At 50.1% G+C, this 27,500-nt stretch overlaps 3 protein-coding genes across 3 annotated transcripts in view; 2 read left to right on the top strand and 1 right to left on the bottom strand.

The window, feature by feature from the left end:
* The window catches only part of LOC135567615 (structural maintenance of chromosomes protein 2-like), a 47,737-nt gene extending 33,157 nt beyond the window's left edge, over window positions 1-14,580 (top strand). The window contains exons 13-19 of the mRNA XM_065014901.1: window positions 256-330; window positions 1,771-1,890; window positions 3,736-3,936; window positions 5,276-5,392; window positions 8,838-8,998; window positions 13,607-13,754; window positions 14,154-14,580. Coding sequence (XP_064870973.1) covers window positions 256-330; window positions 1,771-1,890; window positions 3,736-3,936; window positions 5,276-5,392; window positions 8,838-8,998; window positions 13,607-13,754; window positions 14,154-14,333 — 1,002 coding nt within the window. The 3' untranslated portion in view covers window positions 14,334-14,580. The remainder of the gene's footprint in view (window positions 1-255; window positions 331-1,770; window positions 1,891-3,735; window positions 3,937-5,275; window positions 5,393-8,837; window positions 8,999-13,606; window positions 13,755-14,153) is intronic.
* LOC135567616 (uncharacterized) lies at window positions 5,399-8,783 on the top strand. The gene is made up of 2 exons (XM_065014902.1): window positions 5,399-6,824; window positions 6,871-8,783. Exons 1-2 carry the CDS (start codon window positions 5,961-5,963, stop codon window positions 7,018-7,020), a joined length of 1,014 nt encoding a protein of 337 aa, XP_064870974.1. The 5' UTR covers window positions 5,399-5,960; the 3' UTR covers window positions 7,021-8,783.
* A 4,680-nt stretch (window positions 14,581-19,260) lies between the features above and the next one.
* On the bottom strand, window positions 19,261-27,405 carry LOC135567617 (proteasome adapter and scaffold protein ECM29-like). The gene is made up of 6 exons (XM_065014903.1): window positions 27,175-27,405; window positions 25,752-25,890; window positions 23,946-24,051; window positions 23,206-23,300; window positions 22,657-22,728; window positions 19,261-21,048 (listed from the first exon to the last, which is right to left on the bottom strand). The coding sequence occupies exons 1-6, from the start codon at window positions 27,400-27,402 to the stop codon at window positions 20,909-20,911; spliced, it is 780 nt and encodes a 259-aa protein (XP_064870975.1). The 5' UTR covers window positions 27,403-27,405; the 3' UTR covers window positions 19,261-20,908.
* Between the last annotated feature and the right edge of the window lie 95 nt (window positions 27,406-27,500).

The raw sequence follows: 27,500 nt of genomic DNA, 5'->3' as shown, positions 1-27,500 counted from the left end.
GTGTCCACCTCATCAGTTAGCCCGGCCCCGAGTGTCCACCTCATCAGTTAGCCCGGCCCCGGTGTCCACCTCATCAGTTAGCCCTGTGTCATCAGTTAGCCCTGTCCGAGTGTCCACCTCATCAGTTAGCCCTGCGTCATCAGTTAGCCCGGCCCGAGTGTCTGGATTGGTGACATGAACTAGCTATATTTGTTTATATACTTTATCACTGACAACACTCTCCTTCCTCAACCTCTCTCCCCCCTCTCTCTCCAGGAGTCTGTGCGTAAGGCCCAGGAGGAGTTGACTAGACAGAAAGAGGTGATCGTAGCCCAGGACAAAGAGATCAAGGTATGATCACTACATTATTGTCAGTAGTACTGGTGTTGTTATTACCATGCTGCTCCTCCTCATCATCGTCATGTTGTTGTGGAAACCATCTCGGACACGCAGAACTAAAATCCTTCATATAAGCATCAGATGCTGGATGATGTTCTGCTGGAGATGTAGGTGAAAAGATACTAAGGAGATTAGTAAAGTCCCCCACCACCCCCACCCCACAATGGATCAGTCCACTGAGACTGATGGACTGTGCCATCCCCCACGGCCTCCACAATGGACCAGTCCACTCAGACAGGAGCCAATCAGACAGGTGTCTGAGACTGATGGACTGTGCCATCCCCCACGGCCTCCACAATGGATCATTCCACCCAGACAGGAACCAATCAGACAGGTGTCTTGTGCACCATTAAAATATTCTAATTGACTAAATGGGATCAGCCCTAGCTGTCACTCAGCTAAGAAAGCCTAATATTGCGCGAGACATTTTTTTAATTTTTAATTATTTTTTTTTACAAGCATTTAAATGCTGAAAAGTGAGCGCAGATGTGCAAGAGAATATGGTTATAGGGCTCGTTCAGCGTGCAAATCGGACTCGTCTGCCTGATGTTGTTGGGCCTGAAAATGACTTGTAAGATCACTGACTGTCGGCTCAGTAACCTGCTTAGTTCCACACTGAAGGAGGAGACTCCTCGTCACAAAATATTTTATTTGACCTTTATTTAACTAGGCAAGTCAGTTAAGAACAAATTCTTATTTACAATGACGGTCTAGGAACAGTGGGTTACTGGTCTAGGAACAGTGGGTTAACTGGTCTAGGAACAGCGGGTTAACTGCCTGTTCAGAGGCAGAACGACTGATTTGTACCTTGTCAGCTCGGGGGTTTGAACTTGCAACCTTCCGGTCACTAGTCCAACGCTCTAACCACTAGGCTACCCTGCCGCCCCAAAAGAGGGGAAAGTCAATTGAGCAACAAACAAAAAGTTTGTGAAACGGCGATTCGTAACGTTTTCAATCGATTTGTCTGACCGATGTGTGCTACATATAGATAGTTTTTTTGGGGTTCCCTGTGGACAGATGCCCTCATACTGAATCGTTTGAATCGCGTGATTCGCGTATCAGTGAGTATCTACAACCCAATTAAAGAGGATCCTACATCCGAAAATGAACATGTCGTGAGATTTTACCCAGACCTCAAGTGGTCTCCTGATATGGTTTAAACATTGTTATGGACTTGAAGTGTGATTTTTTTTTTTTTTGAGAATAAAAACCTGAGAAAATTGGGGGAGGAATAAAATTGAGAAAATAGAGGCTCCTAGAGACGCTACAATATCAGTTGTTACGTGCATCTGTCCATGAGAGATTATTATAACCTCTGATCTAGGATCAGATCACTTTGTAAAAAATGTCTCAGTTCTACCCAACTCTTATGAGCGTGTGTGTGTGTTCCAGGGTAAAAGTACAGAAGCCAACCATATGAGAGAGAGAACCAATGAGTCTCAGTTGAAGATTAAAGAGTTGGAACACAACATCAGCAAACACCGTAAAGACAGTCAGGATGCTGCTGCTAAGGTACAGTTACTGATCAAACACCGTAAAGACAGTCAGGATGCTGCTGCTAAGGTACAGTTACTGATCAAACACCGTAAAGACAGTCAGGATGCTGCTGCTAAGGTACAGTTACTGATCAAACACCGTAAAGACAGTCAGGATGCTGCTGCTAAGGTACAGTTACTGATCAAACACCGTAAAGACAGTCAGGATGCTGCTGCTAAGGTACAGTTACTGATCAAACACCGTAAAGACAGTCAGGATGCTGCTGCTAAGGTACAGTTACTGAGCAAACACCGTAAAGACAGTCAGGAGGCTGCTGCTAAGGTACAGTTACTGATCAACAACAACAAACACCGTAAAGACAGTCAGGATGCTGCTGCTAAGGTACAGTTACTGATCAAACACCGTAAAGACAGTCAGTTACTGTTCAAACACCGTAAAGACAGTCAGTTACTGATCAACAAACACTGTAAAGACAGTCAGTTACTGATCAACAACAACAAACACTGTAAAGACAGTCAGTTACTGATCAACATCAACAAACACTGTAAAGACAGTCAGTTACTGATCAACATCAACAAACACTGTAAAGACAGTCAGTTACTGATCAACAACAACAAACACCGTAAAGACAGTCAGTTACTGATCAACATCAACAAACACTGTAAAGACAGTCAGTTACTGATCAACATCAACAAACACTGTAAAGACAGTCAGTTACTGATCAACTCTGCTTTCTAATCTCCATTTGATCTGTCGTCTCTCCTCATGTCTTTGTTGTTCATATTCTGTTTCCAGATCGATCTGTTTGTCTCTTCAGAAGAGAGAGATCACTAAATCACAGCACTAGATGTTCCTTCTGTTAGGAACGTGAGAGTCGTGTTCCGCTAGCCAGACTAACGTCTCTTTTCTCTCCACCCCTCCCCTCTCATATCCGCTCTCTCTATCCACCTCTCTCCCTGTCCTCTATCCATCCCTCTCTCTATCCATCTCTCTCCCTGTCCTCTATCCATCCATCCCTCTCTCTATCCACCTCTCTCCCTGTCCTCTATCCATCTCTCTCTCCATCCCTCTCTCTCCCTGTCCTCTATCCATCCCTCTCTCTATCCATCTCTCTCCCTGTCCTCTATCCATCTCTCTCTCCATCCCTCTCTCTCCCTGTCCTCTATCCATCCCTCTCTCTATCCATCTCTCTCCCTGTCCTCTATCCATCCATCCCTCTCTCTATCCACCTCTCTCCCTGTCCTCTATCCATCTCTCTCTCCATCCCTCTCTCTCCCTGTCCTCTATCCATCCCTCTCTCTATCCATCTCTCTCCCTGTCCTCTATCCATCTCTCTCTCCATCCCTCTCTCTCCCTGTCCTCTATCCATCCCTCTCTCTATCCATCTCTCTCCCTGTCCTCTATCCATCCATCCCTCTCTCTATCCACCTCTCTCCCTGTCCTCTATCCATCTCTCTCTCCATCCCTCTCTCTCCCTGTCCTCTATCCATCCCTCTCTCTATCCACCTCTCTCCCTGTCCTCTATCCATCCCTCTCTTTATCCACCTCTCTCCCTGTCCTCTATCCATCCCTCTCTCCATCCCTCTCTCCCTGTCCTCTATCCATCTCTCTCTCTATCCACCTCTCTCCCTGTCCTCTATCCATCCCTCTCTCTATCCATCTCTCTCTCTATCCACCTCTCTCCCTGTCCTCTATCCATCCCTCTCTCTATCCATCTCTCTCTCTATCCATCTCTCTCCCTGTCCTCTATCCATCCCTCTCTATCCATCCCTCTCTCCCTGTCCTCTATCCATCCCTCTCTCTATCCATCCCTCTCTCTATCCACCTCTCTCCCTGTCCTCTATCCATCCCTCTCTCCAGGTGTCTCGTATGTTAGAGGAACACGAGTGGATCAGTCAGGAGAGAGGCCTGTTCGGCCAGCCCAACACGGGATACGACTTCAAGGTCAACAACCCTAAAGAGGCGGGCCAGAGGCTGAGGAAGCTGGAAGAGTCCAAGACACGACTGGAGAGATCTGTCAACAAGAGAGCCATGAACATGTTGAATCAGGCTGAGGAGAGGGTGAGTTTGGGGAGGTGTTTTACATGTTGAGTCAGGCTGGGGAGAGGGTGAGTTTGGGGAGGTGTTTTACATGTTGAGTCAGGCTGAGGAGAGGGTGAGTTTGGGGAGGTGTTTTACATGTTGAGTCAGGCTGAGGAGAGGGTGAGTTTGGGGAGGTGTTTTACATGTTGAGTCAGGCTGAGGAGAGGGTGAGTTTGGGGAGGTGTTTTACATGATGAGTCAGGCTGAGGAGAGGGTGAGTTTGGGGAGGTGTTTTACATGTTGAGTCAGGCTGAGGAGAGGGTGAGTTTGGGGAGGTGTTTTACATGTTGAGTCAGGCTGAGGAGAGGGTGAGTTTGGGGAGGTGTGTGTTACATGTTGAGTCAGGCTGAGGAGAGGGTGAGTTTGGGGAGGTGTGTGTTACATGATGAGTCAGGCTGAGGAGAGGGTGAGTTTGGGGAGGTGTTTGTTACATGATGAGTCAGGCTGAGGAGAGGGTGAGTTTGGGGAGGTGTGTGTTACATGTTGAGTCAGGCTGAGGAGAGGGTGAGTTTGGGGAGGTGTGTGTTACATGATGAGTCAGGCTGAGGAGAGGGTGAGTTTGGGGAGGTGTTTGTTACATGATGAGTCAGGCTGAGGAGAGGGTGAGTTTGGGGAGATGTTTTACATGATGAGTCAGGCTGAGGAGAGGGTGAGTTTGGGGAGGTGTGTGTTACATGATGAGTCAGGCTGAGGAGAGGGTGAGTTTGGGGAGGTGTGTGTTACATGATGAGTCAGGCTGAGGAGAGGGTGAGTTTGGGGAGGTGTGTGTTACATGTTGAGTCAGGCTGAGGAGAGGGTGAGTTTGGGGAGGTGTTTTACATGATGAGTCAGGTTGAGGAGAGGGTGAGTTTGGGGAGGTGTGTGTTTTACATGTTGAGTCAGGCTGAGGAGAGGGTGAGTTTGGGGAGATGTTTTACATGATGAGTCAGGCTGAGGAGAGGGTGAGTTTGGGGAGGTGTGTGTTTTACATGTTGAGTCAGGCTGAGGAGAGGGTGAGTTTGGGGAGGTGTTTTACATGTTGAGTCAGGCTGAGGAGAGGGTGAGTTTGGGGAGGTGTGTGTTACATGTTGAGTCAGGCTGAGGAGAGGGTGAGTTTGGGGAGGTGTGTTACATGTTGAGTCAGGCTGAGGAGAGGGTGAGTTTGGGGAGGTGTGTGTTTCCTTTGGACCTTGTACCAAATCTATTTGGATTCCTTCTTCCCCTCTTGGGCCCTTCTCGAGGTTCTGGCAGATGTCAATAGGTAATGGTAGCTTTGATATGATTGGAGGAGAGTTGAGAACGTGACCCGTGACCCTGTTTTTGCCCTAACTTCATTCAGTATAATGACCTGATGAAGAAGAAGAGGATCGTAGAGAATGACAAGTCTAAGATCCTCCAGACCATAGAGGAGCTGGACCAGAAGAAGAAGGAGGCCCTCAACATCGCCTGGCAGAAGGTCTGTCTGTGTCTGTCTGCCTGGCAGAAGGTGTGTCTGTCTGCCTGGCAGAAGGTTTGTCTGTCTCTGTCTGTCTGGAAGAAGGTGTGTCTGTCTCTGTCTGCCTGGCAGAAGGTGTGTCTGTCTCTGTCTGCCTGGCAGAAGGTTTGTCTGTCTCTGTCTGTCTGGCAGAAGGTGTGTCTGCCTGCCTGGCAGAAGGTTTGTCTGTGTCTGTCTGCCTGCCTGGCAGAAGGTTTGTCTGTGTCTGTCTGTCTGGCAGAAGGTTTGTCTGTGTCTGTCTGTCTGGCAGAAGGTTTGTCTGTCTCTGTCTGTCTGGCAGAAGGTTTGTCTGTCTGCCTGGCAGAAGGTGTGTCTGTCTGCCTGGCAGAAGGTGTGTCTGTCTGCCTGGCAGAAGGTGTGTCTGTCTGCCTGGCAGAAGGTGTGTGTGTCTGCCTGGCAGAAGGTGTGTGTGTCTGTCTGGCAGAAGGTTTGTCTGTCTGTCTGCCTGGCAGAAGGTGTGTCTGTCTGTCTCTGTCTGCCTGGCAGAAGGTAGGTATGTCTGTCTGTCTCTGTCTGCCTGGCAGAAGGTATGTCTGTCTGTCTCTGTCTGCCTGGCAGAAGGTATGTCTGTCTGTCTCTGTCTGCCTGGCAGAAGGTGTGTCTGTCTCTGTCTGCCTGGCAGAAGGTGTGTCTGTCTGCCTGGCAGAAGGTGTGTCTGTCTCTGTCTGCCTGGCAGAAGGTGTGTCTGTCTCTGTCTGCCTGGCAGAAGGTGGGTTTGTCTGTCTCTGTCTGCCTGGCAGAAGGTGGGTTTGTCTGTCTCTGTCTGCCTGGCAGAAGGTATGTCTGTCTGTCTCTGTCTGCCTGGCAGAAGGTATGTCTGTCTCTGTCTGCCTGGCAGAAGGTTTGTCTGTCTCTGTCTGCCTGGCAGAAGGTTTGTCTGTCTCTGTCTGCCTGGCAGAAGGTGTGTCTGTCTCTGTCTGTCTGGCAGAAGGTGTGTCTGTCTCTGTCTGTCTGGCAGAAGGTGTGTCTGTCTCTGTCTGCCTGGCAGAAGGTTTGTCTGTCTCTGTCTGCCTGGCAGAAGGTTTGTCTGTCTCTGTCTGCCTGGCAGAAGGTTTGTCTGTCTCTGTCTGCCTGGCAGAAGGTGTGTCTGTCTGTCTGCCTGGCAGAAGGTGTGTCTGTCTGTCTGCCTGGCAGAAGGTGTGTCTGTGTCTGTCTGGCAGAAGGTGTGTCTGTCTCTGTCTGTCTGGCAGAAGGTGTGTCTGTCTCTGTCTGCCTGGCAGAAGGTGTGTCTGTCTCTGTCTGCCTGGCAGAAGGTGTGTCTGTCTCTGTCTGCCTGGCAGAAGGTGTGTCTGTCTCTGTCTGCCTGGCAGAAGGTGTGTCTGTCTCTGTCTGCCTGGCAGAAGGTGTGTCTGTCTGGCAGAAGGTGTGTCTGTCTCTGTCTGCCTGGCAGAAGGTGTGTCTGTGTCTGTCTGGCAGAAGGTGTGTCTGTCTGGCAGAAGGTGTGTCTGTCTCTGTCTGCCTGGCAGAAGGTGTGTCTGTCTCTGTGTCTGTCTGGCAGAAGGTGTGTCTGTCTCTGTCTGTCTGGCAGAAGGTGTGTCTGTCTCTGTGTCTGTCTGGCAGAAGGTTTGTGTGTCTCTCTGTGTGTTTGATAAATGTTATATGATACAGGACCATTTTGATGTGAAAACAAGTTGTGGTAAAAAGACACGACCAGACTGTTAGTCCTCTGAGACGACAAAGACATTATTTCATCACCAGACTGTTAGTCCTCTGAGACAAAGACATTATTTCATCACCAGACTGTTAGTCCTCTGAGACAAAGACATTATTTCATCACCAGACTGTTAGTCCTCTGAGACAAAGACATTATTTCATCACCAGACTGTTAGTCCTCTGAGACAAAGACATTATTTCATCACCAGACTGTTAGTCCTCTGAGACAAAGACATTATTTCATCACCAGACTGTATTCGTCCTCTGAGACAAAGACATTATTTCATCACCAGACTGTATTCGTCCTCTGAGACAAAGACATTATTTCATCACCAGACTGTTAGTCCTCTGAGACAAAGACATTATTTCATCACCAGACTGTGTTCGTCCTCTGAGACAAAGACATTATTTCATCACCAGACTGTTAGTCCTCTGAGACAAAGACATTATTTCATCACCAGACTGTGTTCGTCCTCTGAGACAAAGACATTATTTCATCACCAGACTGTGTTCGTCCTCTGAGACAAAGACATTATTTCACCACCAGACTGTTAGTCCTCTGAGACAAAGACATTATTTCACCACCAGACTGTTAGTCCTCTGAGACAAAGACATTATTTCACCACCAGACTGTTAGTCCTCTGAGACAAAGACATTATTTCACCACCAGACTGTTAGTCCTCTGAGACAAAGACATTATTTCATCACCAGACTGTGTTCGTCCTCTGAGACAAAGACATTATTTCATCACCAGACTGTGTTCATCCTCTGAGACAAAGACATTATTTCATCACCAGACTGTTAGTCCTCTGAGACAAAGACATTATTTCATCACCAGACTGTTAGTCCTCTGAGACAAAGACATTATTTCATCACCAGACTGTTAGTCCTCTGAGACAAAGACATTATTTCATCACCAGACTGTTAGTCCTCTGAGACAAAGACATTATTTCATCACCAGACTGTTAGTCCTCTGAGACAAAGACATTATTTCATCACCAGACTGTTAGTCCTCTGAGACAAAGACATTATTTCACCACCAGACTGTTAGTCCTCTGAGACAAAGACATTATTTCATCACCAGACTGTTAGTCCTCTGAGACAAAGACATTATTTCATCACCAGACTGTTAGTCCTCTGAGACAAAGACATTATTTCACCACCAGACTGTTAGTCCTCTGAGACAAAGACATTATTTCATCACCAGACTGTTAGTCCTCTGAGACAAAGACCATTATTTCATCACCAGACTGTGTTCGTCCTCTGAGACAAAGACATTATTTCATCACCAGACTGTGTTCGTCCTTATTTCTAGAAGCTAACAGGAACGAAGTCTTCAGGTCTCTGGCAAAGTGACTCATCAAACTTTTCTGTCTCCTCTCGGTCTCCGTCTCCTCTCGGTCTCGGTCTCCTGTCTCGGTCTCCTGTCTCGGTCTCCTGTCTCTGTCTCCTGTCTCGGTCTCCTGTCTCCTGTCTCTGTCTCCTCTCGGTCTCCTCTCGGTCTCTGTCTTGGTCTCCTGTCTCTGTCTCCTCTCGGTCTCCTGTCTCTGTCTCCTCTCGGTCTCCTCTCGGTCTCCTGTCTCTGTCTCCTCTCGGTCTCCTGTCTCTGTCTCCTGTCTCTGTCTCCTCTCGGTCTCCTGTCTCTGTCTCTTCTCGGTCTCCTGTCTCTGTCTCCTCTCTGTCTCCTCTCTCTGTCTCCTGTCTCCTCTCGTTCTCATGTCTCTGTCTCCTCTCTACAAATGTGTGTCTCCAGGTGAATAAAGACTTTGGCAGTATCTTCTCCACCCTGCTGCCGGGGGCTGATGCCCGTCTGGCCCCTCCTGAGGGCTGCGGGGCCTTAGAGGGCCTGGAGTTCAAGGTGGCTCTGGGAAACACGTGGAAGGAGAACCTCACTGAGCTCAGCGGAGGACAGAGGTACGGGGAGACCAATTTAATCATTAACTGATTGGTTATTGATACATACAGTGTGTGTGTTAGACTTGTGCTACTAATGTCCAGTTTACTAAACCTCTACAAACACAATGGCTGTTTACCCAGATCAGCTCTGGGGGGAAAAAATCTGATCTGATTTCGCCAAAACATATCAATTGGTGTGAAAAATATCAGAATTGTACTGCCTGTGTACGCGCAGCCAGAAGGTGTCAAAGGTCAGATGATGGATTAAGACAGCTCTTTTTGATTGGCTAGTGATCAATAACACTATCTTTGATTCTATTGAAGTGGACTCCGGTGAACAGAATGGTCCTCTTTGGCCGAACGCGCGTGTAACTGTGTGTATTGGACACTGTTACAGTACAGTGTGTAACTGTGTGTATTGGACAGTGTTACAGTAGCGCGTGTAACTGTGTGTATTGGACAGTGTTAACTGTGTGTATTGGACAGTGTTACAGTAGCGCGTGTAACTGTGTGTATTGGACAGTGTTACAGTGTGTAACTGTGTGTAGTGTTACAGTAGCGTGTGTGTATTGGACTGTTACAGTAGTGTATTGGTGTACAGTGTTACAGTGTTAGCGTGTAACTGTGTAACTGTTACAGTGTGTAACTGTGTGTATTGGACAGTGTTACAGTAGCGTGTAACTGTGTGTATTGGACTGTTACAGTGTATGTGTGTATTGGACAGTGTTACAACTGTGTGTACAGTGTTACAGTAGCGTGTAACTGTGTGTATTGGACAGTGTTACAGTGTAACTGTGTGTATTGAACGCGTGTTACACTGTAACTGTGTGTATTGGACAGTGTTACAGTAGCGCGTGTAACTGTGTGTATTGGACGTGTAGTGTTAGTGTAACTGTGTGTATTGTTACAGTAGCGCGTGTAACTGTGTGTATTGGACAGTGTTATTGGACAGTACGCGTGTAACTGTGTGTATTGGACAGTGTTACAGTGTGTAACTGTGTGTATTGGACAGTGTTACAGTAGCGCGTGTAACTGTGTGTATTGGACAGTGTTACAGTAGCGCGTGTAACTGTGTGTATTGGACAGTGTTACAGTAGCGCGTGTAACTGTGTGTATTGGACAGTGTTACAGTAGCGCGTGTAACTGTGTGTATTGGACAGTGTTACAGTAGCGCGTGTAACTGTGTGTATTGGACAGTGTTACAGTAGCGCGTGTAACTGTGTATTGGACAGTGTATTTTCCCACGTTATAGTTTTATTCTAAAATGGATTTTAAAAAATAACATTCTCATCCATCTACACACACTACCCCCTAATGTGACAAAGAGAAAACAGTTTATTAGGAATGTGTGCAAAATAAATCAATCAGAATTATCCTATTGACATAAGTATTCAGACTCTTTGCTATGAGACCCGAAATTGAGCTGAGGTGCATCCTGTTTCCGTTGACCATCCCCTTGAGATGTTTCTACAACTTGATTGGACATGATTTGGAAAGGCACACAACCGTCTATATAAGGTCCAACAGTTGACAGTGCATGTCAGAGCAAAAACCAAGCCATGAGCTCCGAGACAAGATTGTGTCGAGGCACAGATCTGGTGAAGGGTACCAAAACATTTCTGCAGCATTGAAGGTCCCCAAGAACACAGTGGCCTCCATCATTCTTAAATGGAAGATGTTTGGAACCACCAAGACTCTTCCTAGAACTGGCTGCCTGGCCAAACTGACCAATCGGGAGAGAAGGGCCTTGGTCAGGGGAGGTGACTGTCACTCTGACACAGCTCTATAGCTCCTCTGTGGAGATGGGAGAACCTTCCAGAAGGACAACCATCTATGCAGCACTCCACCAATCAGGCCTTTATGGTAGAGTGGCCAGACTGAAGCCACTCCTCAGTGAAAGACACATAACAGCCCGCTTGGAGTTTGCCAAAAGGCACCTGAAGACTCTCAGACCATGAGAAACAAGATTCTCCTATTTGGCCTGAATGCCAAGCGTCACGTCTGGAGGAAACCTGGCACCATCCCTACGGTGAAGCATGGTGGTGGCAGCATCATGCTGTGGGGATGTTTTTCAGGGACTGGGAGACTAGTCAGGATCGAGAGAAAGATGAATGGAGAAAAGTACAGAGAGATCCTTGATGTAAACCTGCTCAGGACCTCAGACTGGGGTGAAGGTTCACCTTCCAACAGCACAACGTCTTGGCTGTGTGCTTAGGGTCAACGCAGGAGTGGCTTTGACAAGTCTCTGAATGCCCATGAGTGGCCCAGCCAGAGTCCGGACTTGAACATCTCTGGAGAGACCTGAAAATAGCTGTGCAGCAATTCTCCCCATCCAACCTGACAGAGCTTGAGAGGATCTGCAGAGAACAAGGGGAGAAACTCCCCAAATTCAGGTGTGCCAAGCTGGTAGCGTCGTACCCAAGAAGACTCGAGGCTGTAATCACTGCCAAAAGTGCTTCAACAAAGTAAAGGGAGTGAATACTTATGAAAATGTAATATTTTATTTTTTAAATAAATATAATAAATTTTAGAGTAAGGCTGTAACGTAACAAAACTCAAGGGTCTGAATGCACTGCAACTGTGTGTTCCAGGTCTCTGGTAGCCTTGTCTCTGATCCTGGCCATGCTGCTGTGTGTTCCAGGTCTCTGGTAGCCTTGTCTCTGATCCTGGCCATGCTGCTGTGTGTTCCAGGTCTCTGGTAGCCTTGTCTCTGATCCTGGCCATGCTCCTGTTTTAAACCTGTGTGTTCCAGGTCTCTGGTAGCCTTGTCTCTGATCCTGGCCATGCTGCTGTGTGTTCCAGGTCTCTGGTAGCCTTGTCTCTGATCCTGGCCATGCTGCTGTGTGTTCCAGGTCTCTGGTAGCCTTGTCTCTGATCCTGCCATGCTGCTGTGTGTTCCAGGTCTCTGGTAGCCTTGTCTCTGATCCTGGCCATGCTCCTGTTTTAAACCTGTCTCTGTAGCCTTGTCTCTGATCCTGGCCATGCTGCTGTGTGTTCCAGGTCTCTGGTAGCCTTGTCTCTGATCCTGGCCATGCTGCTGTGTGTTCCAGGTCTCTGGTAGCCTTGTCTCTGATCCTGGCCATGCTGCTGTGTGTTCCAGGTCTCTGGTAGCCTTGTCTCTGATCCTGGCCATGCTCCTGTTTTAAACCTGTGTGTTCCAGGTCTCTGGTAGCCTTGTCTCTGATCCTGGCCATGCTGCTGTGTGTTCCAGGTCTCTGGTAGCCTTGTCTCTGATCCTGGCCATGCTGCTGTGTGTTCCAGGTCTCTGGTAGCCTTGTCTCTGATCCTGGCCATGCTGCTGTTTAAACCTGTGTGTTCCAGGTCTCTGGTAGCCTCGTCTCTGATCCTGGCCATGCTGCTGTGTGTTCCAGGTCTCTGGTAGCCTTGTCTCTGATCCTGGCCATGCTGCTGTGTGTTCCAGGTCTCTGGTAGCCTTGTCTCTGATCCTGGCCATGCTCCTGTTTTAAACCTGTGTGTTCCAGGTCTCTGGTAGCCTTGTCTCTGATCCTGGCCATGCTGCTGTGTGTTCCAGGTCTCTGGTAGCCTTGTCTCTGATCCTGGCCATGCTGCTGTGTGTTCCAGGTCTCTGGTAGCCTTGTCTCTGATCCTGGCCATGCTGCTGTGTGTTCCAGGTCTCTGGTAGCCTTGTCTCTGATCCTGGCCATGCTCCTGTTTTAAACCTGTGTGTTCCAGGTCTCTGGTAGCCTCGTCTCTGATCCTGGCCATGCTGCTGTGTGTTCCAGGTCTCTGGTAGCCTTGTCTCTGATCCTGGCCATGCTCCTGTTTAAACCTGTGTGTTCCAGGTCTCTGGTAGCCTTGTCTCTGATCCTGGCCATGCTGCTGTGTGTTCCAGATCTCTGGTAGCCTTGTCTCTGATCCTGGCCATGCTGCTGTGTGTTCCAGGTCTCTGGTAGCCTTGTCTCTGATCCTGGCCATGCTGCTGTGTGTTCCAGGTCTCTGGTAGCCTTGTCTCTGATCCTGGCCATGCTGCTGTGTGTTCCAGGTCTCTGGTAGCCTTGTCTCTGATCCTGGCCATGCTCCTGTTTTAAACCTGTGTGTTCCAGGTCTCTGGTAGCCTCGTCTCTGATCCTGGCCATGCTGCTGTGTGTTCCAGGTCTCTGGTAGCCTTGTCTCTGATCCTGGCCATGCTGCTGTGTGTTCCAGGTCTCTGGTAGCCTTGTCTCTGATCCTGGCCATGCTGCTGTGTGTTCCAGGTCTCTGGTAGCCTTGTCTCTGATCCTGGCCATGCTGCTGTTTAAACCTGTGTGTTCCAGGTCTCTGGTAGCCTTGTCTCTGATCCTGGCTATGCTGCTGTGTGTTCCAGATCTCTGGTAGCCTTGTCTCTGATCCTGGCCATGCTCCTGTTTAAACCTGTGTGTTCCAGGTCTCTGGTAGCCTTGTCTCTGATCCTGGCCATGCTGCTGTGTGTTCCAGGTCTCTGGTAGCCTTGTCTCTGATCCTGGCCATGCTGCTGTGTGTTCCAGGTCTCTGGTAGCCTGGTCTCTGTTTAAACCTGTGTGTTCCAGGTCTCTGGTAGCCTTGTCTCTGATCCTGGCCATGTTGCTGTGTGTTCCAGGTCTCTGGTAGCCTTGTCTCTGATCCTGGCCATGCTGCTGTGTGTTCCAGGTCTCTGGTAGCCTTGTCTCTGATCCTGGCCATGCTGCTGTTTAAACCTGCTCCCATCTACATCCTGGACGAAGTGGATGCTGCCCTGGACCTCTCACACACACAGAACATAGGACAGATGTTGAGGACACACTTCACACACTCCCAGGTAACACACCTGTCCTACACACACTGGGGGGGCAGGGTAGGCCAGTGGTTAGAGTGTAGAGGAGGTAGGACACACTTCACACACTCCCAGGTAACACACCTGTCCTACACACACTGGGGGGGCAGGGTAGCCTAGTGGTTAGAGTGTAGGAGGCAGGACACTGGGGGGGGCAGGGTAGCCTAGTGGTTAGAGTGTAGAGGAGGTAGGACACACTCCCAGGTAACACACCTGTCCTACACACACTGGGGGGGGCAGGGTAGCCTAGTGGTTAGAGTGTAGAGGAGGTAGGACACACTTCACACACTCCCAGGTAACACACCAGTCCTACACACACTGGGGGTGGGAGGGGGTAAATGTCTTTTTCCAGTCTCTCTCTAAAGCTGTTTCTCCTCTCTGTAGTTTGTGGTGGTCTCTCTGAAGGACGGCATGTTCACCAACGCCAACGTTCTGTTCAAGACCAAGTTTGTAGACGGGGTGTCTGCCGTGTCCCGTACCACCCAGGCCCAACCAGACCAGAACAAGGGGCCGCGGAAAGGCCCGTCTCATCGGCCGCAGGCACAAAAAAGAATCGCTAACTAGTTCATGTCTCTAGCTAGAGACGCTAACTGATGTGTCTTGTTTGTCCTTATGTACGTTAAGGTCTTCGCTAAAAGCCTTTCTACGATTATTTAGTTGTCCATTCAACTAGCCGTCTGGCTTAACATGAAACCTGCATCTAGCAATTCTTCTGTCCTTGTATACAGAGGTTTGTGTGTCTGAAATATACTGTTCTGCACCATGTATTTGAATGTCTTGTTGTTTATAATAAAAGCCCCCTTTTCACAAACACAGTCTGGCGTAGTTTAAAACCCAAATAATGACGTCTTCAAAGCTCAAGGTTGTTTTATTTATTTATTTATTTTTGGAGACAAATTCACAAGAATTCCATGCCTCCCTCTCACACCAACCAACCCCCACTGTTCAATGTTGGGTTTCTAATCAACATGGCTGAAAAGAGAGGTTAGAGTGTAGAGGAGGTAGGACACACTGGGGGCAGCCTAGTGGTTAGAGTGTAGAGGAGGTAGGACACTGGGGGTAGCCTAGTGGTTAGAGTGTAGAGGAGGTAGGACACACTGGGGGCAGCCTAGTGGTTAGAGTGTAGAGGAGGTAGGACACACTGGGGGCAGCCTAGTGGTTAGAGTGTAGAGGAGGTAGGACACACTGGGGGCAGCCTAGTGGTTAGAGTGTAGAGGAGGTAGGACACTGGGGGCAGCCTAGTGGTTAGAGTGTAGAGGAGGTAGGACACTGGGGGCAGCCTAGTGGTTAGAGTGTAGAGGAGGTAGGACACACTGGGGGCAGCCTAGTGGTTAGAGTGTAGAGGAGGTAGGACACACTGGGGGCAGCCTAGTGGTTAGAGTGTAGAGGAGGTAGGACACTGGGGGCAGCCTAGTGGTTAGAGTGTAGAGGAGGTAGGACACACTGGGGGCAGCCTAGTGGTTAGAGTGTAGAGGAGGTAGGACACACTGGGGGCAGCCTAGTGGTTAGAGTGTAGAGGAGGTAGGACACACTGGGGGCAGCCTAGTGGTTAGAGTGTAGAGGAGGTAGGACACACTGGGGGCAGCCTAGTGGTTAGAGTGTAGAGGAGGTAGGACACACTGGGGGCAGCCTAGTGGTTAGAGTGTAGAGGAGGTAGGACACACTGGGGGCAGCCTAGTGGTTAGAGTGTAGAGGAGGTAGGACACACTGGGGGCAGCCTAGTGGTTAGAGTGTAGAGGAGGTAGGACACTGGGGGCAGCCTAGTGGTTAGAGTGTAGAGGAGGTAGGACACTGGGGGCAGCCTAGTGGTTAGAGTGTAGAGGAGGTAGGGTAGCCTAGTGGTTAGAGTGTAGAGGAGGTAGGACACTGGGGGGGCAGGGTAACCTAGTGGTTAGAGTGTAGAGGAGGTAGGACACTGGGGGCAGCCTAGTGGTTAGAGTGTAGAGGAGGTAGGACACTGGGGGCAGCCTAGTGGTTAGAGTGTAGAGGAGGTAGGACACTGGGGGTAGCCTAGTGGTTAGAGTGTAGAGGAGGTAGGGTAGCCTAGTGGTTAGAGTGTAGAGGAGGTAGGACACTGGGGGGGCAGGGTAGCCTAGTGGTTAGAGTGTAGAGGAGGTAGGACACTGGGGGGCAGAGTAGCCTAGTGGTTAGAGTGTAGAGGAGGTAGGACACTGGGGGCAGCCTAGTGGTTAGAGTGTAGAGGAGGTAGGACACTGGGGGCAGCCTAGTGGTTAGAGTGTAGAGGAGGTAGGACACTGGGGGCAGCCTAGTGGTTAGAGTGTAGAGGAGGTAGGACACTGGGGGCAGCCTAGTGGTTAGAGTGTAGAGGAGGTAGTTAACACTGGGGGGCAGGGTAGCCCAGTGGTTAGTGTAGAGGAGGTGGGGCAGCAGGGGGAGCCCAGTGGTTAGAGTGTAGAGGAGGTAGGACACTGGGGGGGGCAGGGTAGCCCAGTGGTTAGAGTGTAGGTAGGACACTGGGGGCAGGGTAGCCTAGTGGTTAGAGTGTAGAGGAGGTAGGACACTGGGGGGCAGGGTAGCCTAGTGGTTAGAGTGTAGAGGAGGTAGGACACTGGGGGGGCAGGGTAGCCTAGTGGTTAGAGTGTAGAGGAGGTAGGACACTGGGGGTGGTAGGGTAGCCTAGTGGTTAGAGTGTAGAGGAGGTAGGACACTGGGGGGCAGGGTAGCCTAGTGGTTAGAGTGTAGAGGAGGTAGGACACACTGGGGGCAGCCTAGTGGTTAGAGTGTAGAGGAGGTAGGACACACTGGGGGCAGCCTAGTGGTTAGAGTGTAGAGGAGGTAGGACACTGGGGGCAGCCTAGTGGTTAGAGTGTAGAGGAGGTAGGACACTGGGGGCAGCCTAGTGGTTAGAGTGTAGAGGGAGGTAGGGTAGCCTAGTGGTTAGAGTGTAGAGGAGGTAGGACACTGGGGGGCAGGGTAACCTAGTGGTTAGAGTGTAGAGGAGGTAGGACACTGGGGGCAGCCTAGTGGTTAGAGTGTAGAGGAGGTAGGACACTGGGGGCAGCCTAGTGGTTAGAGTGTAGAGGAGGTAGGACACTGGGGGTAGCCTAGTGGTTAGAGTGTAGAGGAGGTAGGGTAGCCTAGTGGTTAGAGTGTAGAGGAGGTAGGACACTGGGGGGCAGGGTAGCCTAGTGGTTAGAGTGTAGAGGAGGTAGGACACTGGGGGGCAGAGTGGCCCTAGTGGTTAGAGTGTAGAGGAGGTAGGACACTGGGGGCAGCCTAGTGGTTAGAGTGTAGAGGAGGTAGGACACTGGGGGCAGCCTAGTGGTTAGAGTGTAGAGGAGGTAGGACACTGGGGGCAGCCTAGTGGTTAGAGTGTAGAGGAGGTAGGACACTGGGGGCAGCCTAGTGGTTAGAGTGTAGAGGAGGTAGTTAACACTGGGGGCAGGGTAGCCCAGTGGTTAGTGTAGAGGAGGTGGGGCAGCAGGGGCCCAGTGGTTAGAGTGTAGAGGAGGTAGGACACTGGGGGGGCAGGGTAGCCCAGTGGTTAGAGTGTAGGTAGGACACTGGGGGGCAGGGTAGCCTAGTGGTTAGAGTGTAGAGGAGGTAGGACACTGGGGGCAGGGTAGCCTAGTGGTTAGAGTGTAGAGGAGGTAGGACACTGGGGGCAGGGTAGCCTAGTGGTTAGAGTGTAGAGGAGGTAGGACACTGGGGGTGGTAGGGTAGCCTAGTGGTTAGAGTGTAGAGGAGGTAGGACACTGGGGGGGCAGGGTAGCCTAGTGGTTAGAGTGTAGAGGAGGTAGGACACACTGGGGGCAGCCTAGTGGTTAGAGTGTAGAGGAGGTAGGACACACTGGGGGCAGCCTAGTGGTTAGAGTGTAGAGGAGGTAGGACACTGGGGGCAGCCTAGTGGTTAGAGTGTAGAGGAGGTAGGACACTGGGGGCAGCCTAGTGGTTAGAGTGTAGAGGAGGTAGGGTAGCCTAGTGGTTAGAGTGTAGAGGAGGTAGGACACTGGGGGGGCAGGGTAACCTAGTGGTTAGAGTGTAGAGGAGGTAGGACACTGGGGGCAGCCTAGTGGTTAGAGTGTAGAGGAGGTAGGACACTGGGGGCAGCCTAGTGGTTAGAGTGTAGAGGAGGTAGGACACTGGGGGTAGCCTAGTGGTTAGAGTGTAGAGGAGGTAGGGTAGCCTAGTGGTTAGAGTGTAGAGGAGGTAGGACACTGGGGGGGCAGGGTAGCCTAGTGGTTAGAGTGTAGAGGAGGTAGGACACTGGGGGGGCAGAGTAGCCTAGTGGTTAGAGTGTAGAGGAGGTAGGACACTGGGGGCAGCCTAGTGGTTAGAGTGTAGAGGAGGTAGGACACTGGGGGCAGCCTAGTGGTTAGAGTGTAGAGGAGGTAGGACACTGGGGGCAGCCTAGTGGTTAGAGTGTAGAGGAGGTAGGACACTGGGGGCAGCCTAGTGGTTAGAGTGTAGAGGAGGTAGTTAACACTGGGGGGCAGGGTAGCCCAGTGGTTAGTGTAGAGGAGGTGGGGCAGCAGGGGAGCCCAGTGGTTAGAGTGTAGAGGAGGTAGGACACTGGGGGGCAGGGTAGCCCAGTGGTTAGAGTGTAGGTAGGACACTGGGGGCAGGGTAGCCTAGTGGTTAGAGTGTAGAGGAGGTAGGACACTGGGGGGGCAGGGTAGCCTAGTGGTTAGAGTGTAGAGGAGGTAGGACACTGGGGGGGCAGGGTAGCCTAGTGGTTAGAGTGTAGAGGAGGTAGGACACTGGGGGTGGTAGGGTAGCCTAGTGGTTAGAGTGTAGAGGAGGTAGGACACTGGGGGGGCAGGGTAGCCTAGTGGTTAGAGTGTAGAGGAGGTAGGACACACTGGGGGCGGTAGGGTAGCCTAGTAACCGTACAGGTTGCAAGATCGTATCCCCCGAGCTGACAAGGTCTGTCGTTCTGCCCCTGAAACAAGGCAGTCATTGTAAAATAAAACTTGTTAACAGAACCCATTCTGTCTCGCTTTCATAAATGTCTTTTTCCAGTCTCTCTCTAAAGCTCTCTCCTCTCTGTAGTTTGTGGTGGTCTCTCTGAAGGACGGCATGTTCACCAACGCCAACGTTCTGTTCAAGACCAAGTTTGTAGACGGGGTGTCTGCCGTGTCCCGTACCACCCAGGCCCAACCAGACCAGAACAAGGGGCCGCGGAAAGGCCCGTCTCATCGGCCGCAGGCACAAAAAAGAATCGCTAACTAGTTCATGTCTCTAGCTAGAGACGCTAACTGATGTGTCTTGTTTGTCCTTATGTACGTTAAGGTCTTCGCTAAAAGCCTTTCTACGATTATTTAGTTGTCCATTCAACTAGCCGTCTGGCTTAACATGAAACCTGCATCTAGCAATTCTTCTGTCCTTGTATACAGAGGTTTGTGTGTCTGAAATATACTGTTCTGCACCATGTATTTGAATGTCTTGTTGTTTATAATAAAAGCCCCCTTTTCACAAACACAGTCTGGCGTAGTTTAAAACCCAAATAATGACGTCTTCAAAGCTCAAGGTTGTTTTATTTATTTATTTATTTTTGGAGACAAATTCACAAGAATTCCATGCCTCCCTCTCACACCAACCAACCCCCACTGTTCAATGTTGGGTTTCTAATCAACATGGCTGAAAATATATTTTTTGAACATGCAAACTGGGGGAAAGAAGTAATTACCAAGTTCAGACAGAGACACTGGTCACCAACTCTAGTTCTGAAGAGCTCCAGAGGTAGGTGCAGGCTTTTGGTCCAACCCAGCACTAGTTAACATTACCTATCATCAAGACCAGTGCTGGACTTAGGCAGGAGTTAACCAGGACTGAGCACTGGTTTCTCTGACAGAATATCAACAGTATTGTGGAGCTCCGGCACCTATTTCAGTTCAAACCGTGATAACAAGTGTTGGGCTGGAACAAAAGCCTGCTCACCTCATTCCATGGAGGACCGTGTCCACAGGTTTTTCCCCTTTCAATTAAATACCTGGACAACCAGGTGAGGAGAGTTCCTTACTAAAGACTTAGACAACCAGGTGAGGAGAGTTCCTTACTAGAGACCTAGACAACCAGGTGAGGGGAGTTCCTTACTAAAGACCTAGACAACCAGGTGAGGGGAGTTCATTACTAAAGACCTAGACAACCAGGTGAGGAGAGTTCCTTACTAAAGACCTAGACAACCAGGTGAGGGGAGTTCCTTACTAAAGACCTAGACAACCAGGTGAGGAGAGTTCCTTACTAATTAGTGACCTTAAATTCATCAATCAAGTACGAGGGAGAAGGGAAAACACTCAGCCCTCTGTGGAATGAGCTGATTGGCTGGAACAACAGCCTTCAACCACCCAGTAGCTCTCCAGGACCAGGGAGTTGATTGGCTGGAACAACAGCCTCCAACCACCCAGTAGCTCTCCAGGACCAAGGAGTGGACAACCAATGTGTTAAATAAAGTTGCAGTATCGTCCTGGGTTACGTCCCAAATGACAACCCTTATTCCCACTAGTAGTGTTTAGAGAATCAGGGCACCATGTGGGACGTACCATTGTAGTTCATCAGTAGGGGTGTACTGTACTGGCTGCTGTAGGAGAGAAAGAAGGCAGCTGTTTAGAAGCTGTTACACAGGACCTAACGCCACCAGATTCCCTTTATCCAGGTTCCCAAACTGCCCAGGACTTGTTTTTTTAAAAAGAAAGTATGTTAAGACTGTAAAAAAAAAAAAACCCATCTCGAACTGATTTTAGTTTGGTCTATTCCAAAGTCTCCAAGAGATGCATGTGATCCTTTACAAATCCAAACAAGATTTTAAAATGGATGTTTTTAGTCTAATTATAATCATTGTGATCAAATTGTCCCACAGCTGAATCTAGTTGATGATCCCTGGACGACAAAAGTGCACTACTTCAGAGCAGAGAATCCTATGGGACCTGGTCAACAGTAGTGCACTATATAGGGAATAGGGTGCTGTTTGTTTACATAGTGAGTTGAGATGGCGTTTCCAATTATAAATGACCCAGTCAGCCGTCCTCCCATTGACACAATACACATTATAGTCCACACAGAGATCTGGGGGGTGTATTCAGGGTGGACTAGGTAGGTGTGTGTGTGTGTGTGTTCAGGGTGGACTAGGTAGGTGTGTGTGTGTGTGTTCAGGGTTGACTAGGTAGGTGTGTGTGTGTTCAGGGTTGACTCTGGATGTTCCTCCGTAGTTCCTGGGCCTTGTCTCGTAGGTCAGGTCTGCTGTCTGTCTGCAGGGTGGACAGTGAACGTTGCAGCTGTTCGCGACTCTTCCCCGAGACACACTCCCACTGACCGCTCTCTGGAACGACACACACAATGTCCCCTTCAGGGTCTAGGAGGGGACACAATGTCCCCTTCAGGGTCTAGGAGGGGACACAATGTCCCCTTCGGGCTCTAGGAGGGGACACACTGTCCCCTTCGGGCTCTAGGAGGGGACACACAATCTGTCCCCTTCAGGGTCTAGGAGGGGACACACAATCTGTCCCCTTCAGGGTCTAGGAGGGGACACAATGTCCCCTTCAGGGTCTAGGAGGGGACACAATGTCCCCTTCAGGGTCTAGGAGGGGACACAATGTCCCCTTCAGGGTCTAGGAGGGGACACAATGTCCCCTTCAGGGTCTAGGAGGGGACACAATGTCCCCTTCAGGGTCTAGGAGGAGACACAATGTCCCCTTCAGGGTCTAGGAGGGGACACAATGTCCCCTTCAGGGTCTAGGAGGGGACACAATGTCCCCTTCAGGGTCTAGGAGGGGACACAATGTCCCCTTCAGGGTCTAGGAGGGGACACAATGTCCCCTTCAGGGTCTAGGAGGGGTCCCCTTCAGGGTCTACACAATGTCCCCTTCAGGGTCTAGGAGGGGACACAATGTCCCCTTCAGGGTCTAGGAGGGGACACAATGTCCCCTTCAGGGTCTAGGAGGGGACACAATGTCCCCTTCAGGGTCTAGGAGGGGACACAATGTCCCCTTCAGGGTCTAGGAGGGGACACAATGTCCCCTTCAGGGTCTAGGAGGGGACACAATGTCCCCTTCGGGCTCTAGGAGGGGACACACAATCTGTCCCCTTCGGGCTCTAGGAGGGGACACACAATCTGTCCCCTTCAGGGTCTAGGAGGGGACACAATGTCCCCTTCAGGGTCTAGGAGGGGACACAATGTCCCCTTCAGGGTCTAGGAGGGGACACAATGTCCCCTTCAGGGTCTAGGAGGGGACACAATGTCCCCCTTCAGGGTCTAGGAGGGGACACAATGTCCCCTTCAGGGTCTAGGAGGGGACACAATGTCCCCTTCAGGGTCTAGGAGGGGACACAATGTCCCCTTCAGGGTCTAGGAGGAGACACAATGTCCCCTTCAGGGTCTAGGAGGGGACACAATGTCCCCTTCAGGGTCTAGGAGGAGACACAATGTCCCCTTCAGGGTCTAGGAGGGGACACAATGTCCCCTTCAGGGTCTAGGAGGGGACACAATGTCCCCTTCAGGGTCTAGGAGGGGACACAATGTCCCCTTCAGGGTCTAGGAGGGGACACAATGTCCCCTTCAGGGTCTAGGAGGGACACAATGTCCCCTTCAGGGTCTAGGAGGGGACACAATGTCCCCTTCAGGGTCTAGGAGGGGACACAATGTCCCCTTCAGGGTCTAGGAGGGGACACAATGTCCCCTTCAGGGTCTAGGAGGGGACACAATGTCAAGAATTTTGTTCTCAAATGTTGCCTCAAGTTTGAGTAAAATAACCTCCTAGACATCGTGTGCTTCAAAATTAATCTCAAACATAGTCCTATATTCTAGGCATGGAAGGTCAAGTCCTGCACACTGGTGCTTTCACTTCCTGGGTTAAAGACCCCCTTTAGAAGAGTTGAGAGAAGTGGGACTAGTCATATAGCCACGTAAACAGACGGAACGAAGACTCACCTCCTGTCCTCTTCACCAGTAGTTCCACAACAGACAACGCTTCGGTCCTCACAGAGGAGTAACTCTTATTCTCTACAGGAGGAAACATTTTAAATAAAAACATCTAGGATCAGTTTCCCGCAACCCAGATTAAAGCTACACCCAGATTTAAAAAATCATGATTTACTCAAAAAGTTAAATGTTACCTAGTGGCTATGTGAGAGCAGTGTACAGGTGTGTGAGAGCAGTGTACAGGTGTGTGAGAGCAGTGTAGAGGTGTGTGAGAGCAGTGTACAGGTGTGTGAGAGCAGTGTTCAGGTCTTCCCTAGTGGGTGTGTGAGAGCAGTGTTCAGGTCTTACCTAGTGGGTGTGTGAGAGCAGTGTTCAGGTCTTACCTAGTGGGTGTGTGAGAGCAGTGTTCAGGTCTTACCTAGTGGGTGTGTGAGAGCAGTGTTCAGGTCTTACCTACTGGGTGTGTGAGAGCAGTGTTCAGGTCTTACCTAGTGGGTGTGTGAGAGCAGTGTACAGGTCTTACCTAGTGGGTGTGTGAGCGCAGTGTTCAGGTCTTACCTAGTGGGTGTGTGAGAGCGCTGCATGTCTCAGTGAGAATAAGGGACAAGGCTGTGAAGTTCTGGTTGTCTTTCTCTTTCTCCAACAGTAGCAACCTACACAGGAAGGAACAACAAGAGAAAATCGTTTATCAAATCAGATGGAGATCAACATGTACCAGTCAGAAAGGACAGGATAGGCATGGCAGCATCTCCTCCTCGCCCTCCGATAGGCCAGAGGAAGCAGCTCCACCTCGCCCTCCGATAGGCCAGAGGAAGCAGCTCCACCTCGCCCTCCGATAAGGCCAGAGGAAGCAGCTCCACCTCGCCCTCCAATAGGCTAGACATACGTTTTAAGTCTTTCAGATCTAGATAGGTATAGAACAGGGCTCTCCAACCCCGTTCCTGGAGAGAAACCCTCCTGTAGGTTTTAACTCCAACCCAGTTCCTGGAGAGAGACCCTCCTGTAGGTTTTAACTCCAACCCAGTTCCTGGAGAGAGACCCTCCTGTAGGTTTTAACTCCAACCCAGTTCCTGGAGAGAGACCCTCCTGTAGAGAAACCCTCCTGTAGGTTTTAACTCCAACCCAGTTCCTGGAGAGAGACCCTCCTGTAGGTTTTAACTCCAACCCAGTTCCTGGAGAGAGACCCTCCTGTAGAGAAACCCTCCTGTAGGTTTTAACTCCAACCCTGTTCCTGTAGAGAAACCCTCCTGTAGAGAAACCCTCCACAACCTTCATAGACTGTGTGTTTGTGTCCTTACCTCTGGAAGTATGTCTTCATAGACTGTAGCACCCCCACCTGGACCCTCCATGTACTGAGTTTCAACCTCTCACACATCAGACAGCACAGGTCCAACTGGAAACGTTCTGGGAAGAGACACAGCATTAAAACACACAGTACTACAATACAATTACCATCACTTCTGATATAATCACCTTATTGTTTTGGCTTCTATTGAAATTAGACCAAAACATTTACAAATCTCACCCTGGGTTTGTGTTGTCGTTGGGCCAGTCAGAACCTTACCCTGGGTTTGTGTTGTCGTTGGGCCAGTCGGAACCTTACCCTGGGTTTGTGCCGTCGTTGGGCCAGTCAGAACCTTACCCTGGGTTTGTGTTGTCGTTGGGCCAGTCGGAACCTTACCCTGGGTTTGTGCCGTCGTTGGGCCAGTCAGAACCTTACCCTGGGTTTGTGCCGTAGTTGGGCCAGTCGGAACCTTACCCTGGGTTTGTGTTGTCGTTGGGCCAGTCGGAACCTTACCCTGGGTTTGTGCCGTCGTTGGGCCAGTCAGAACCTTACCCTGGGTTTGTGTTGTCGTTGGGCCAGTCAGAACCTTACCCTGGGTTTGTGTTGTCGTTGGGCCAGTCAGAACCTTACCCTGGGTTTGTGTTGTCGTTGGGCCAGTCAGAACCTTACCCTGGGTTTGTGTTGTCGTTGGGCCAGTCAGAACCTTACCCTGGGTTTGTGCCGTCGTTGGGCCAGTCAGAACCTTACCCTGGGTTTGTGCCGTCGTTGGGCCAGTCAGAACCTTACCCTGGGTTTGTGTTGTCGTTGGGCCAGTCAGAACCTTACCCTGGGTTTGTGCCGTCATAAAGGCCAGTCAGAACCTTACCCTGGGTTTGTGCCGTCGTTGGGCCAGTCAGAACCTTACCCTGGGTTTGTGTTGTCGTTGGGCCAGTCAGAACCTTACCCTGGGTTTGTGCCGTCGTTGGGCCAGTCAGAACCTTACCCTGGGTTTGTGTTGTCGTTGGGCCAGTCAGAACCTTACCCTGGGTTTGTGTTGTCGTTGGGCCAGTCAGAACCTTACCCTGGGTTTGTGCCGTCGTTGGGCCAGTCAGAACCTTACCCTGGGTTTGTGTTGTCGTTGGGCCAGTCGGAACCTTACCCTGGGTTTGTGCCGTCGTTGGGCCAGTCAGAACCTTACCCTGGGTTTGTGCCGTCGTTGGGCCAGTCAGAACCTTACCCTGGGTTTGTGTTGTCGTTGGGCCAGTCGGAACCTTACCCTGGGTTTGTGCCGTCGTTGGGCCAGTCAGAACCTTACCCTGGGTTTGTGCTGTCGTTGGGCCAGTCAGAACCTTACCTTGGGTTTGTGTGTTGTTGGGCCAGTCAGAACCTTACCTTGGGTTTGTGTGTTGTTGGGCCAGTCAGAACCTTACCCTGGGTTTGTGTTGTCGTTGGGCCAGTCAGAACCTTACCCTGGGTTTGTGCCGTCGTTGGGCTAGTCAGAACCTTACCCTGGGTTTGTGTGTTGTTGGGCCAGTCAGAACCTTACCCTGGGTTTGTGCCGCCTTTGGGCCAGTCAGAACCTTGCCGTCGGTGGGCCAATCAGAACCTTACCCTGGGTTTGTGCCGTCGTTGGGCCAGTCAGAACCTTACCCTGGGTTTGTGTGTTGTTGGGCCAGTCAGAACCTTACCCTGGGTTTGTGTGTTGTTGGGCCAGTCAGAACCTTACCCTGGGTTTGTGTGTTGTTGGGCCAGTCAGAACCTTACCCTGGGTTTGTGTGTTGTTGGGCCAGTCAGAACCTTACCCTGGGTTTGTGCGTTGTTGGGCCAGTCAGAACCTTACCTTGGGTTTGTGCGTTGTTGGGCCAGGTCTTGCCCAGCGTCTGGAAGGCACAGAGTAGAGCTTCAGTCTGCAGCTCCTTCTCCTTCTCATCCCGATCGTCATCACTATCATGTCTCAACCTCGAAGTTGCTGCAGAGTTCTGTAAACACAGGATCTGACATCACACATTTTGGACCAATCAATAGAACACTGATGTCATAAAGGAGAAATACACAAACTCTGTCCCTCTCTCACCTTCTTAATGAGTGGTATGAGTATGTCTGCCATATACTCTGTCCCTCTCTCACCTTCTTAATGAGTGGTATGAGTATGTCTGCCATATACTCTGTCCCTCTCTCACCTTCTTAATGAGTGGTATGAGTATGTCTGCCATATACTCTGTCCCTCTCTCTCACCTTCTTAATGAGTGGTATGAGTATGTCTGCCATATACTCTGTCCCTCTCTCACCTTCTTAATGAGTGGTATGAGTATGTCTGCCATATACTCTGTCCCTCTCTCTCTCACCTTCTTAATGAGTGGTATGAGTATGTCTGCCATATACTCTCTCTCTCTCACCTTCTTAATGAGTGGTATGAGTATGTCTGCCATATACTCTCTCTCTCTCTCACCTTCATAATGAGTGGTATGAGTATGTCTGCCATATACTCTCTCTCTCTCACCTTCTTAATGAGTGGTATGAGTATGTCTGCCATATACTCTGTCCCTCTCTCTCTCACCTTCTTAATGAGTGGTATGAGTATGTCTGCCATATACTCTCTCACCTTCCTAATGAGTGGTATGAGTATGTCTGCCATATACTCCCTCTCTCTCACCTTCTTAATGAGTGGTATGAGTATGTCTGCCATATACTCTGTCCCTCTCTCTCACCTTCTTAATGAGTGGTATGAGTATGTCGGCCATATACTCTCTCTCTCTCACCTTCTTAATGAGTGGTATGAGTATGTCTGCCATATACTCTCTCTCTCTCACCTTCCTAATGAGTGGTATGAGTATGTCTGCCATATACTCTCTCACCTTCCTAATGAGTGGTATGAGTATGTCTGCCATATACTCCCTCTCTCTCACCTTCTTAATGAGTGGTATGAGTATGTCTGCCATATACTCTGTCCCTCTCTCTCACCTTCTTAATGAGTGGTATGAGTATGTCGGCCATATACTCTCTCTCTCTCACCTTCTTAATGAGTGGTATGAGTATGTCTGCCATATACTCTCTCTCTCTCTCTCACCTTCTTAATGAGTGGTATGAGTATGTCTGCCATATACTCTCTCTCTCTCACCTTCCTAATGAGTGGTATGAGTATGTCTGCCATATACTCTCCCTCTCACCTTCCTAATGAGTGGTATGAGTATGTCTGCCATATACTCTCTCACCTTCCTAATGAGTGGTATGAGTATGTCTGCCATATACTCTCTCTCTCTCACCTTCTTAATGAGTGGTATGAGTATGTCTGCCATGTCACTGAAGCGGTCTTCCTGTGTGGCCTGCAGGACGTCAGCAGCACAGCCCAGGGCAGCCATCTTGTAGACCAGGTTGTCTTTACGACACTCCTTCAACACCAGATCTATCACCTCTGGTACACTGGGCTGGCCCGGGGAGGACTTCTGGAGTTCACCACTAACACACAACATCATCCACATTATCACCAACATCCTCATCACAGGGACAAGAGACAAACTGCTCCTAGTGTCAGAAGGAGAGCCAGACAGACTGCTCCTAGTGTCAGAAGGAGAGCCAGACAGACTGCTGC

The sequence above is a fragment of the Oncorhynchus nerka genome, unplaced genomic scaffold (genome assembly GCF_034236695.1).
Source record: "Oncorhynchus nerka isolate Pitt River unplaced genomic scaffold, Oner_Uvic_2.0 unplaced_scaffold_1937, whole genome shotgun sequence".
NCBI classification, from domain to species: Eukaryota; Metazoa; Chordata; class Actinopteri; order Salmoniformes; family Salmonidae; genus Oncorhynchus; species Oncorhynchus nerka.
Note: the sequence above shows the minus strand (reverse complement) of the source record. Positions and strands in the feature narration are given on the sequence as shown.

Excerpts from the sequence above, each read along its gene's own strand:
- LOC135567616 (XM_065014902.1), top strand. The coding sequence starts at position 5,961 with ATGTCTGTCTGTCTCTGTCTGCCTGGCAGAAGGTATGTCTGTCTGTCT. Across the intron at positions 6,825-6,870 it reads CTCTGTCTGCCTGGCAGAAG|GTGTGTCTGTCTCTGTCTGC; the intron begins GTGTGTCTGTGT and ends GTCTGGCAGAAG.
- LOC135567617 (XM_065014903.1), bottom strand. The coding sequence starts at position 27,402 with ATGTTGGTGATAATGTGGATGATGTTGTGTGTTAGTGGTGAACTCCAG. Across the intron at positions 25,891-27,174 it reads TCATACCACTCATTAAGAAG|AACTCTGCAGCAACTTCGAG; the intron begins GTGAGAGAGAGA and ends CTGTGTTTACAG. Across the intron at positions 24,052-25,751 it reads CAACAACGCACAAACCCAAG|AACGTTTCCAGTTGGACCTG; the intron begins GTAAGGTTCTGA and ends GTCTCTTCCCAG.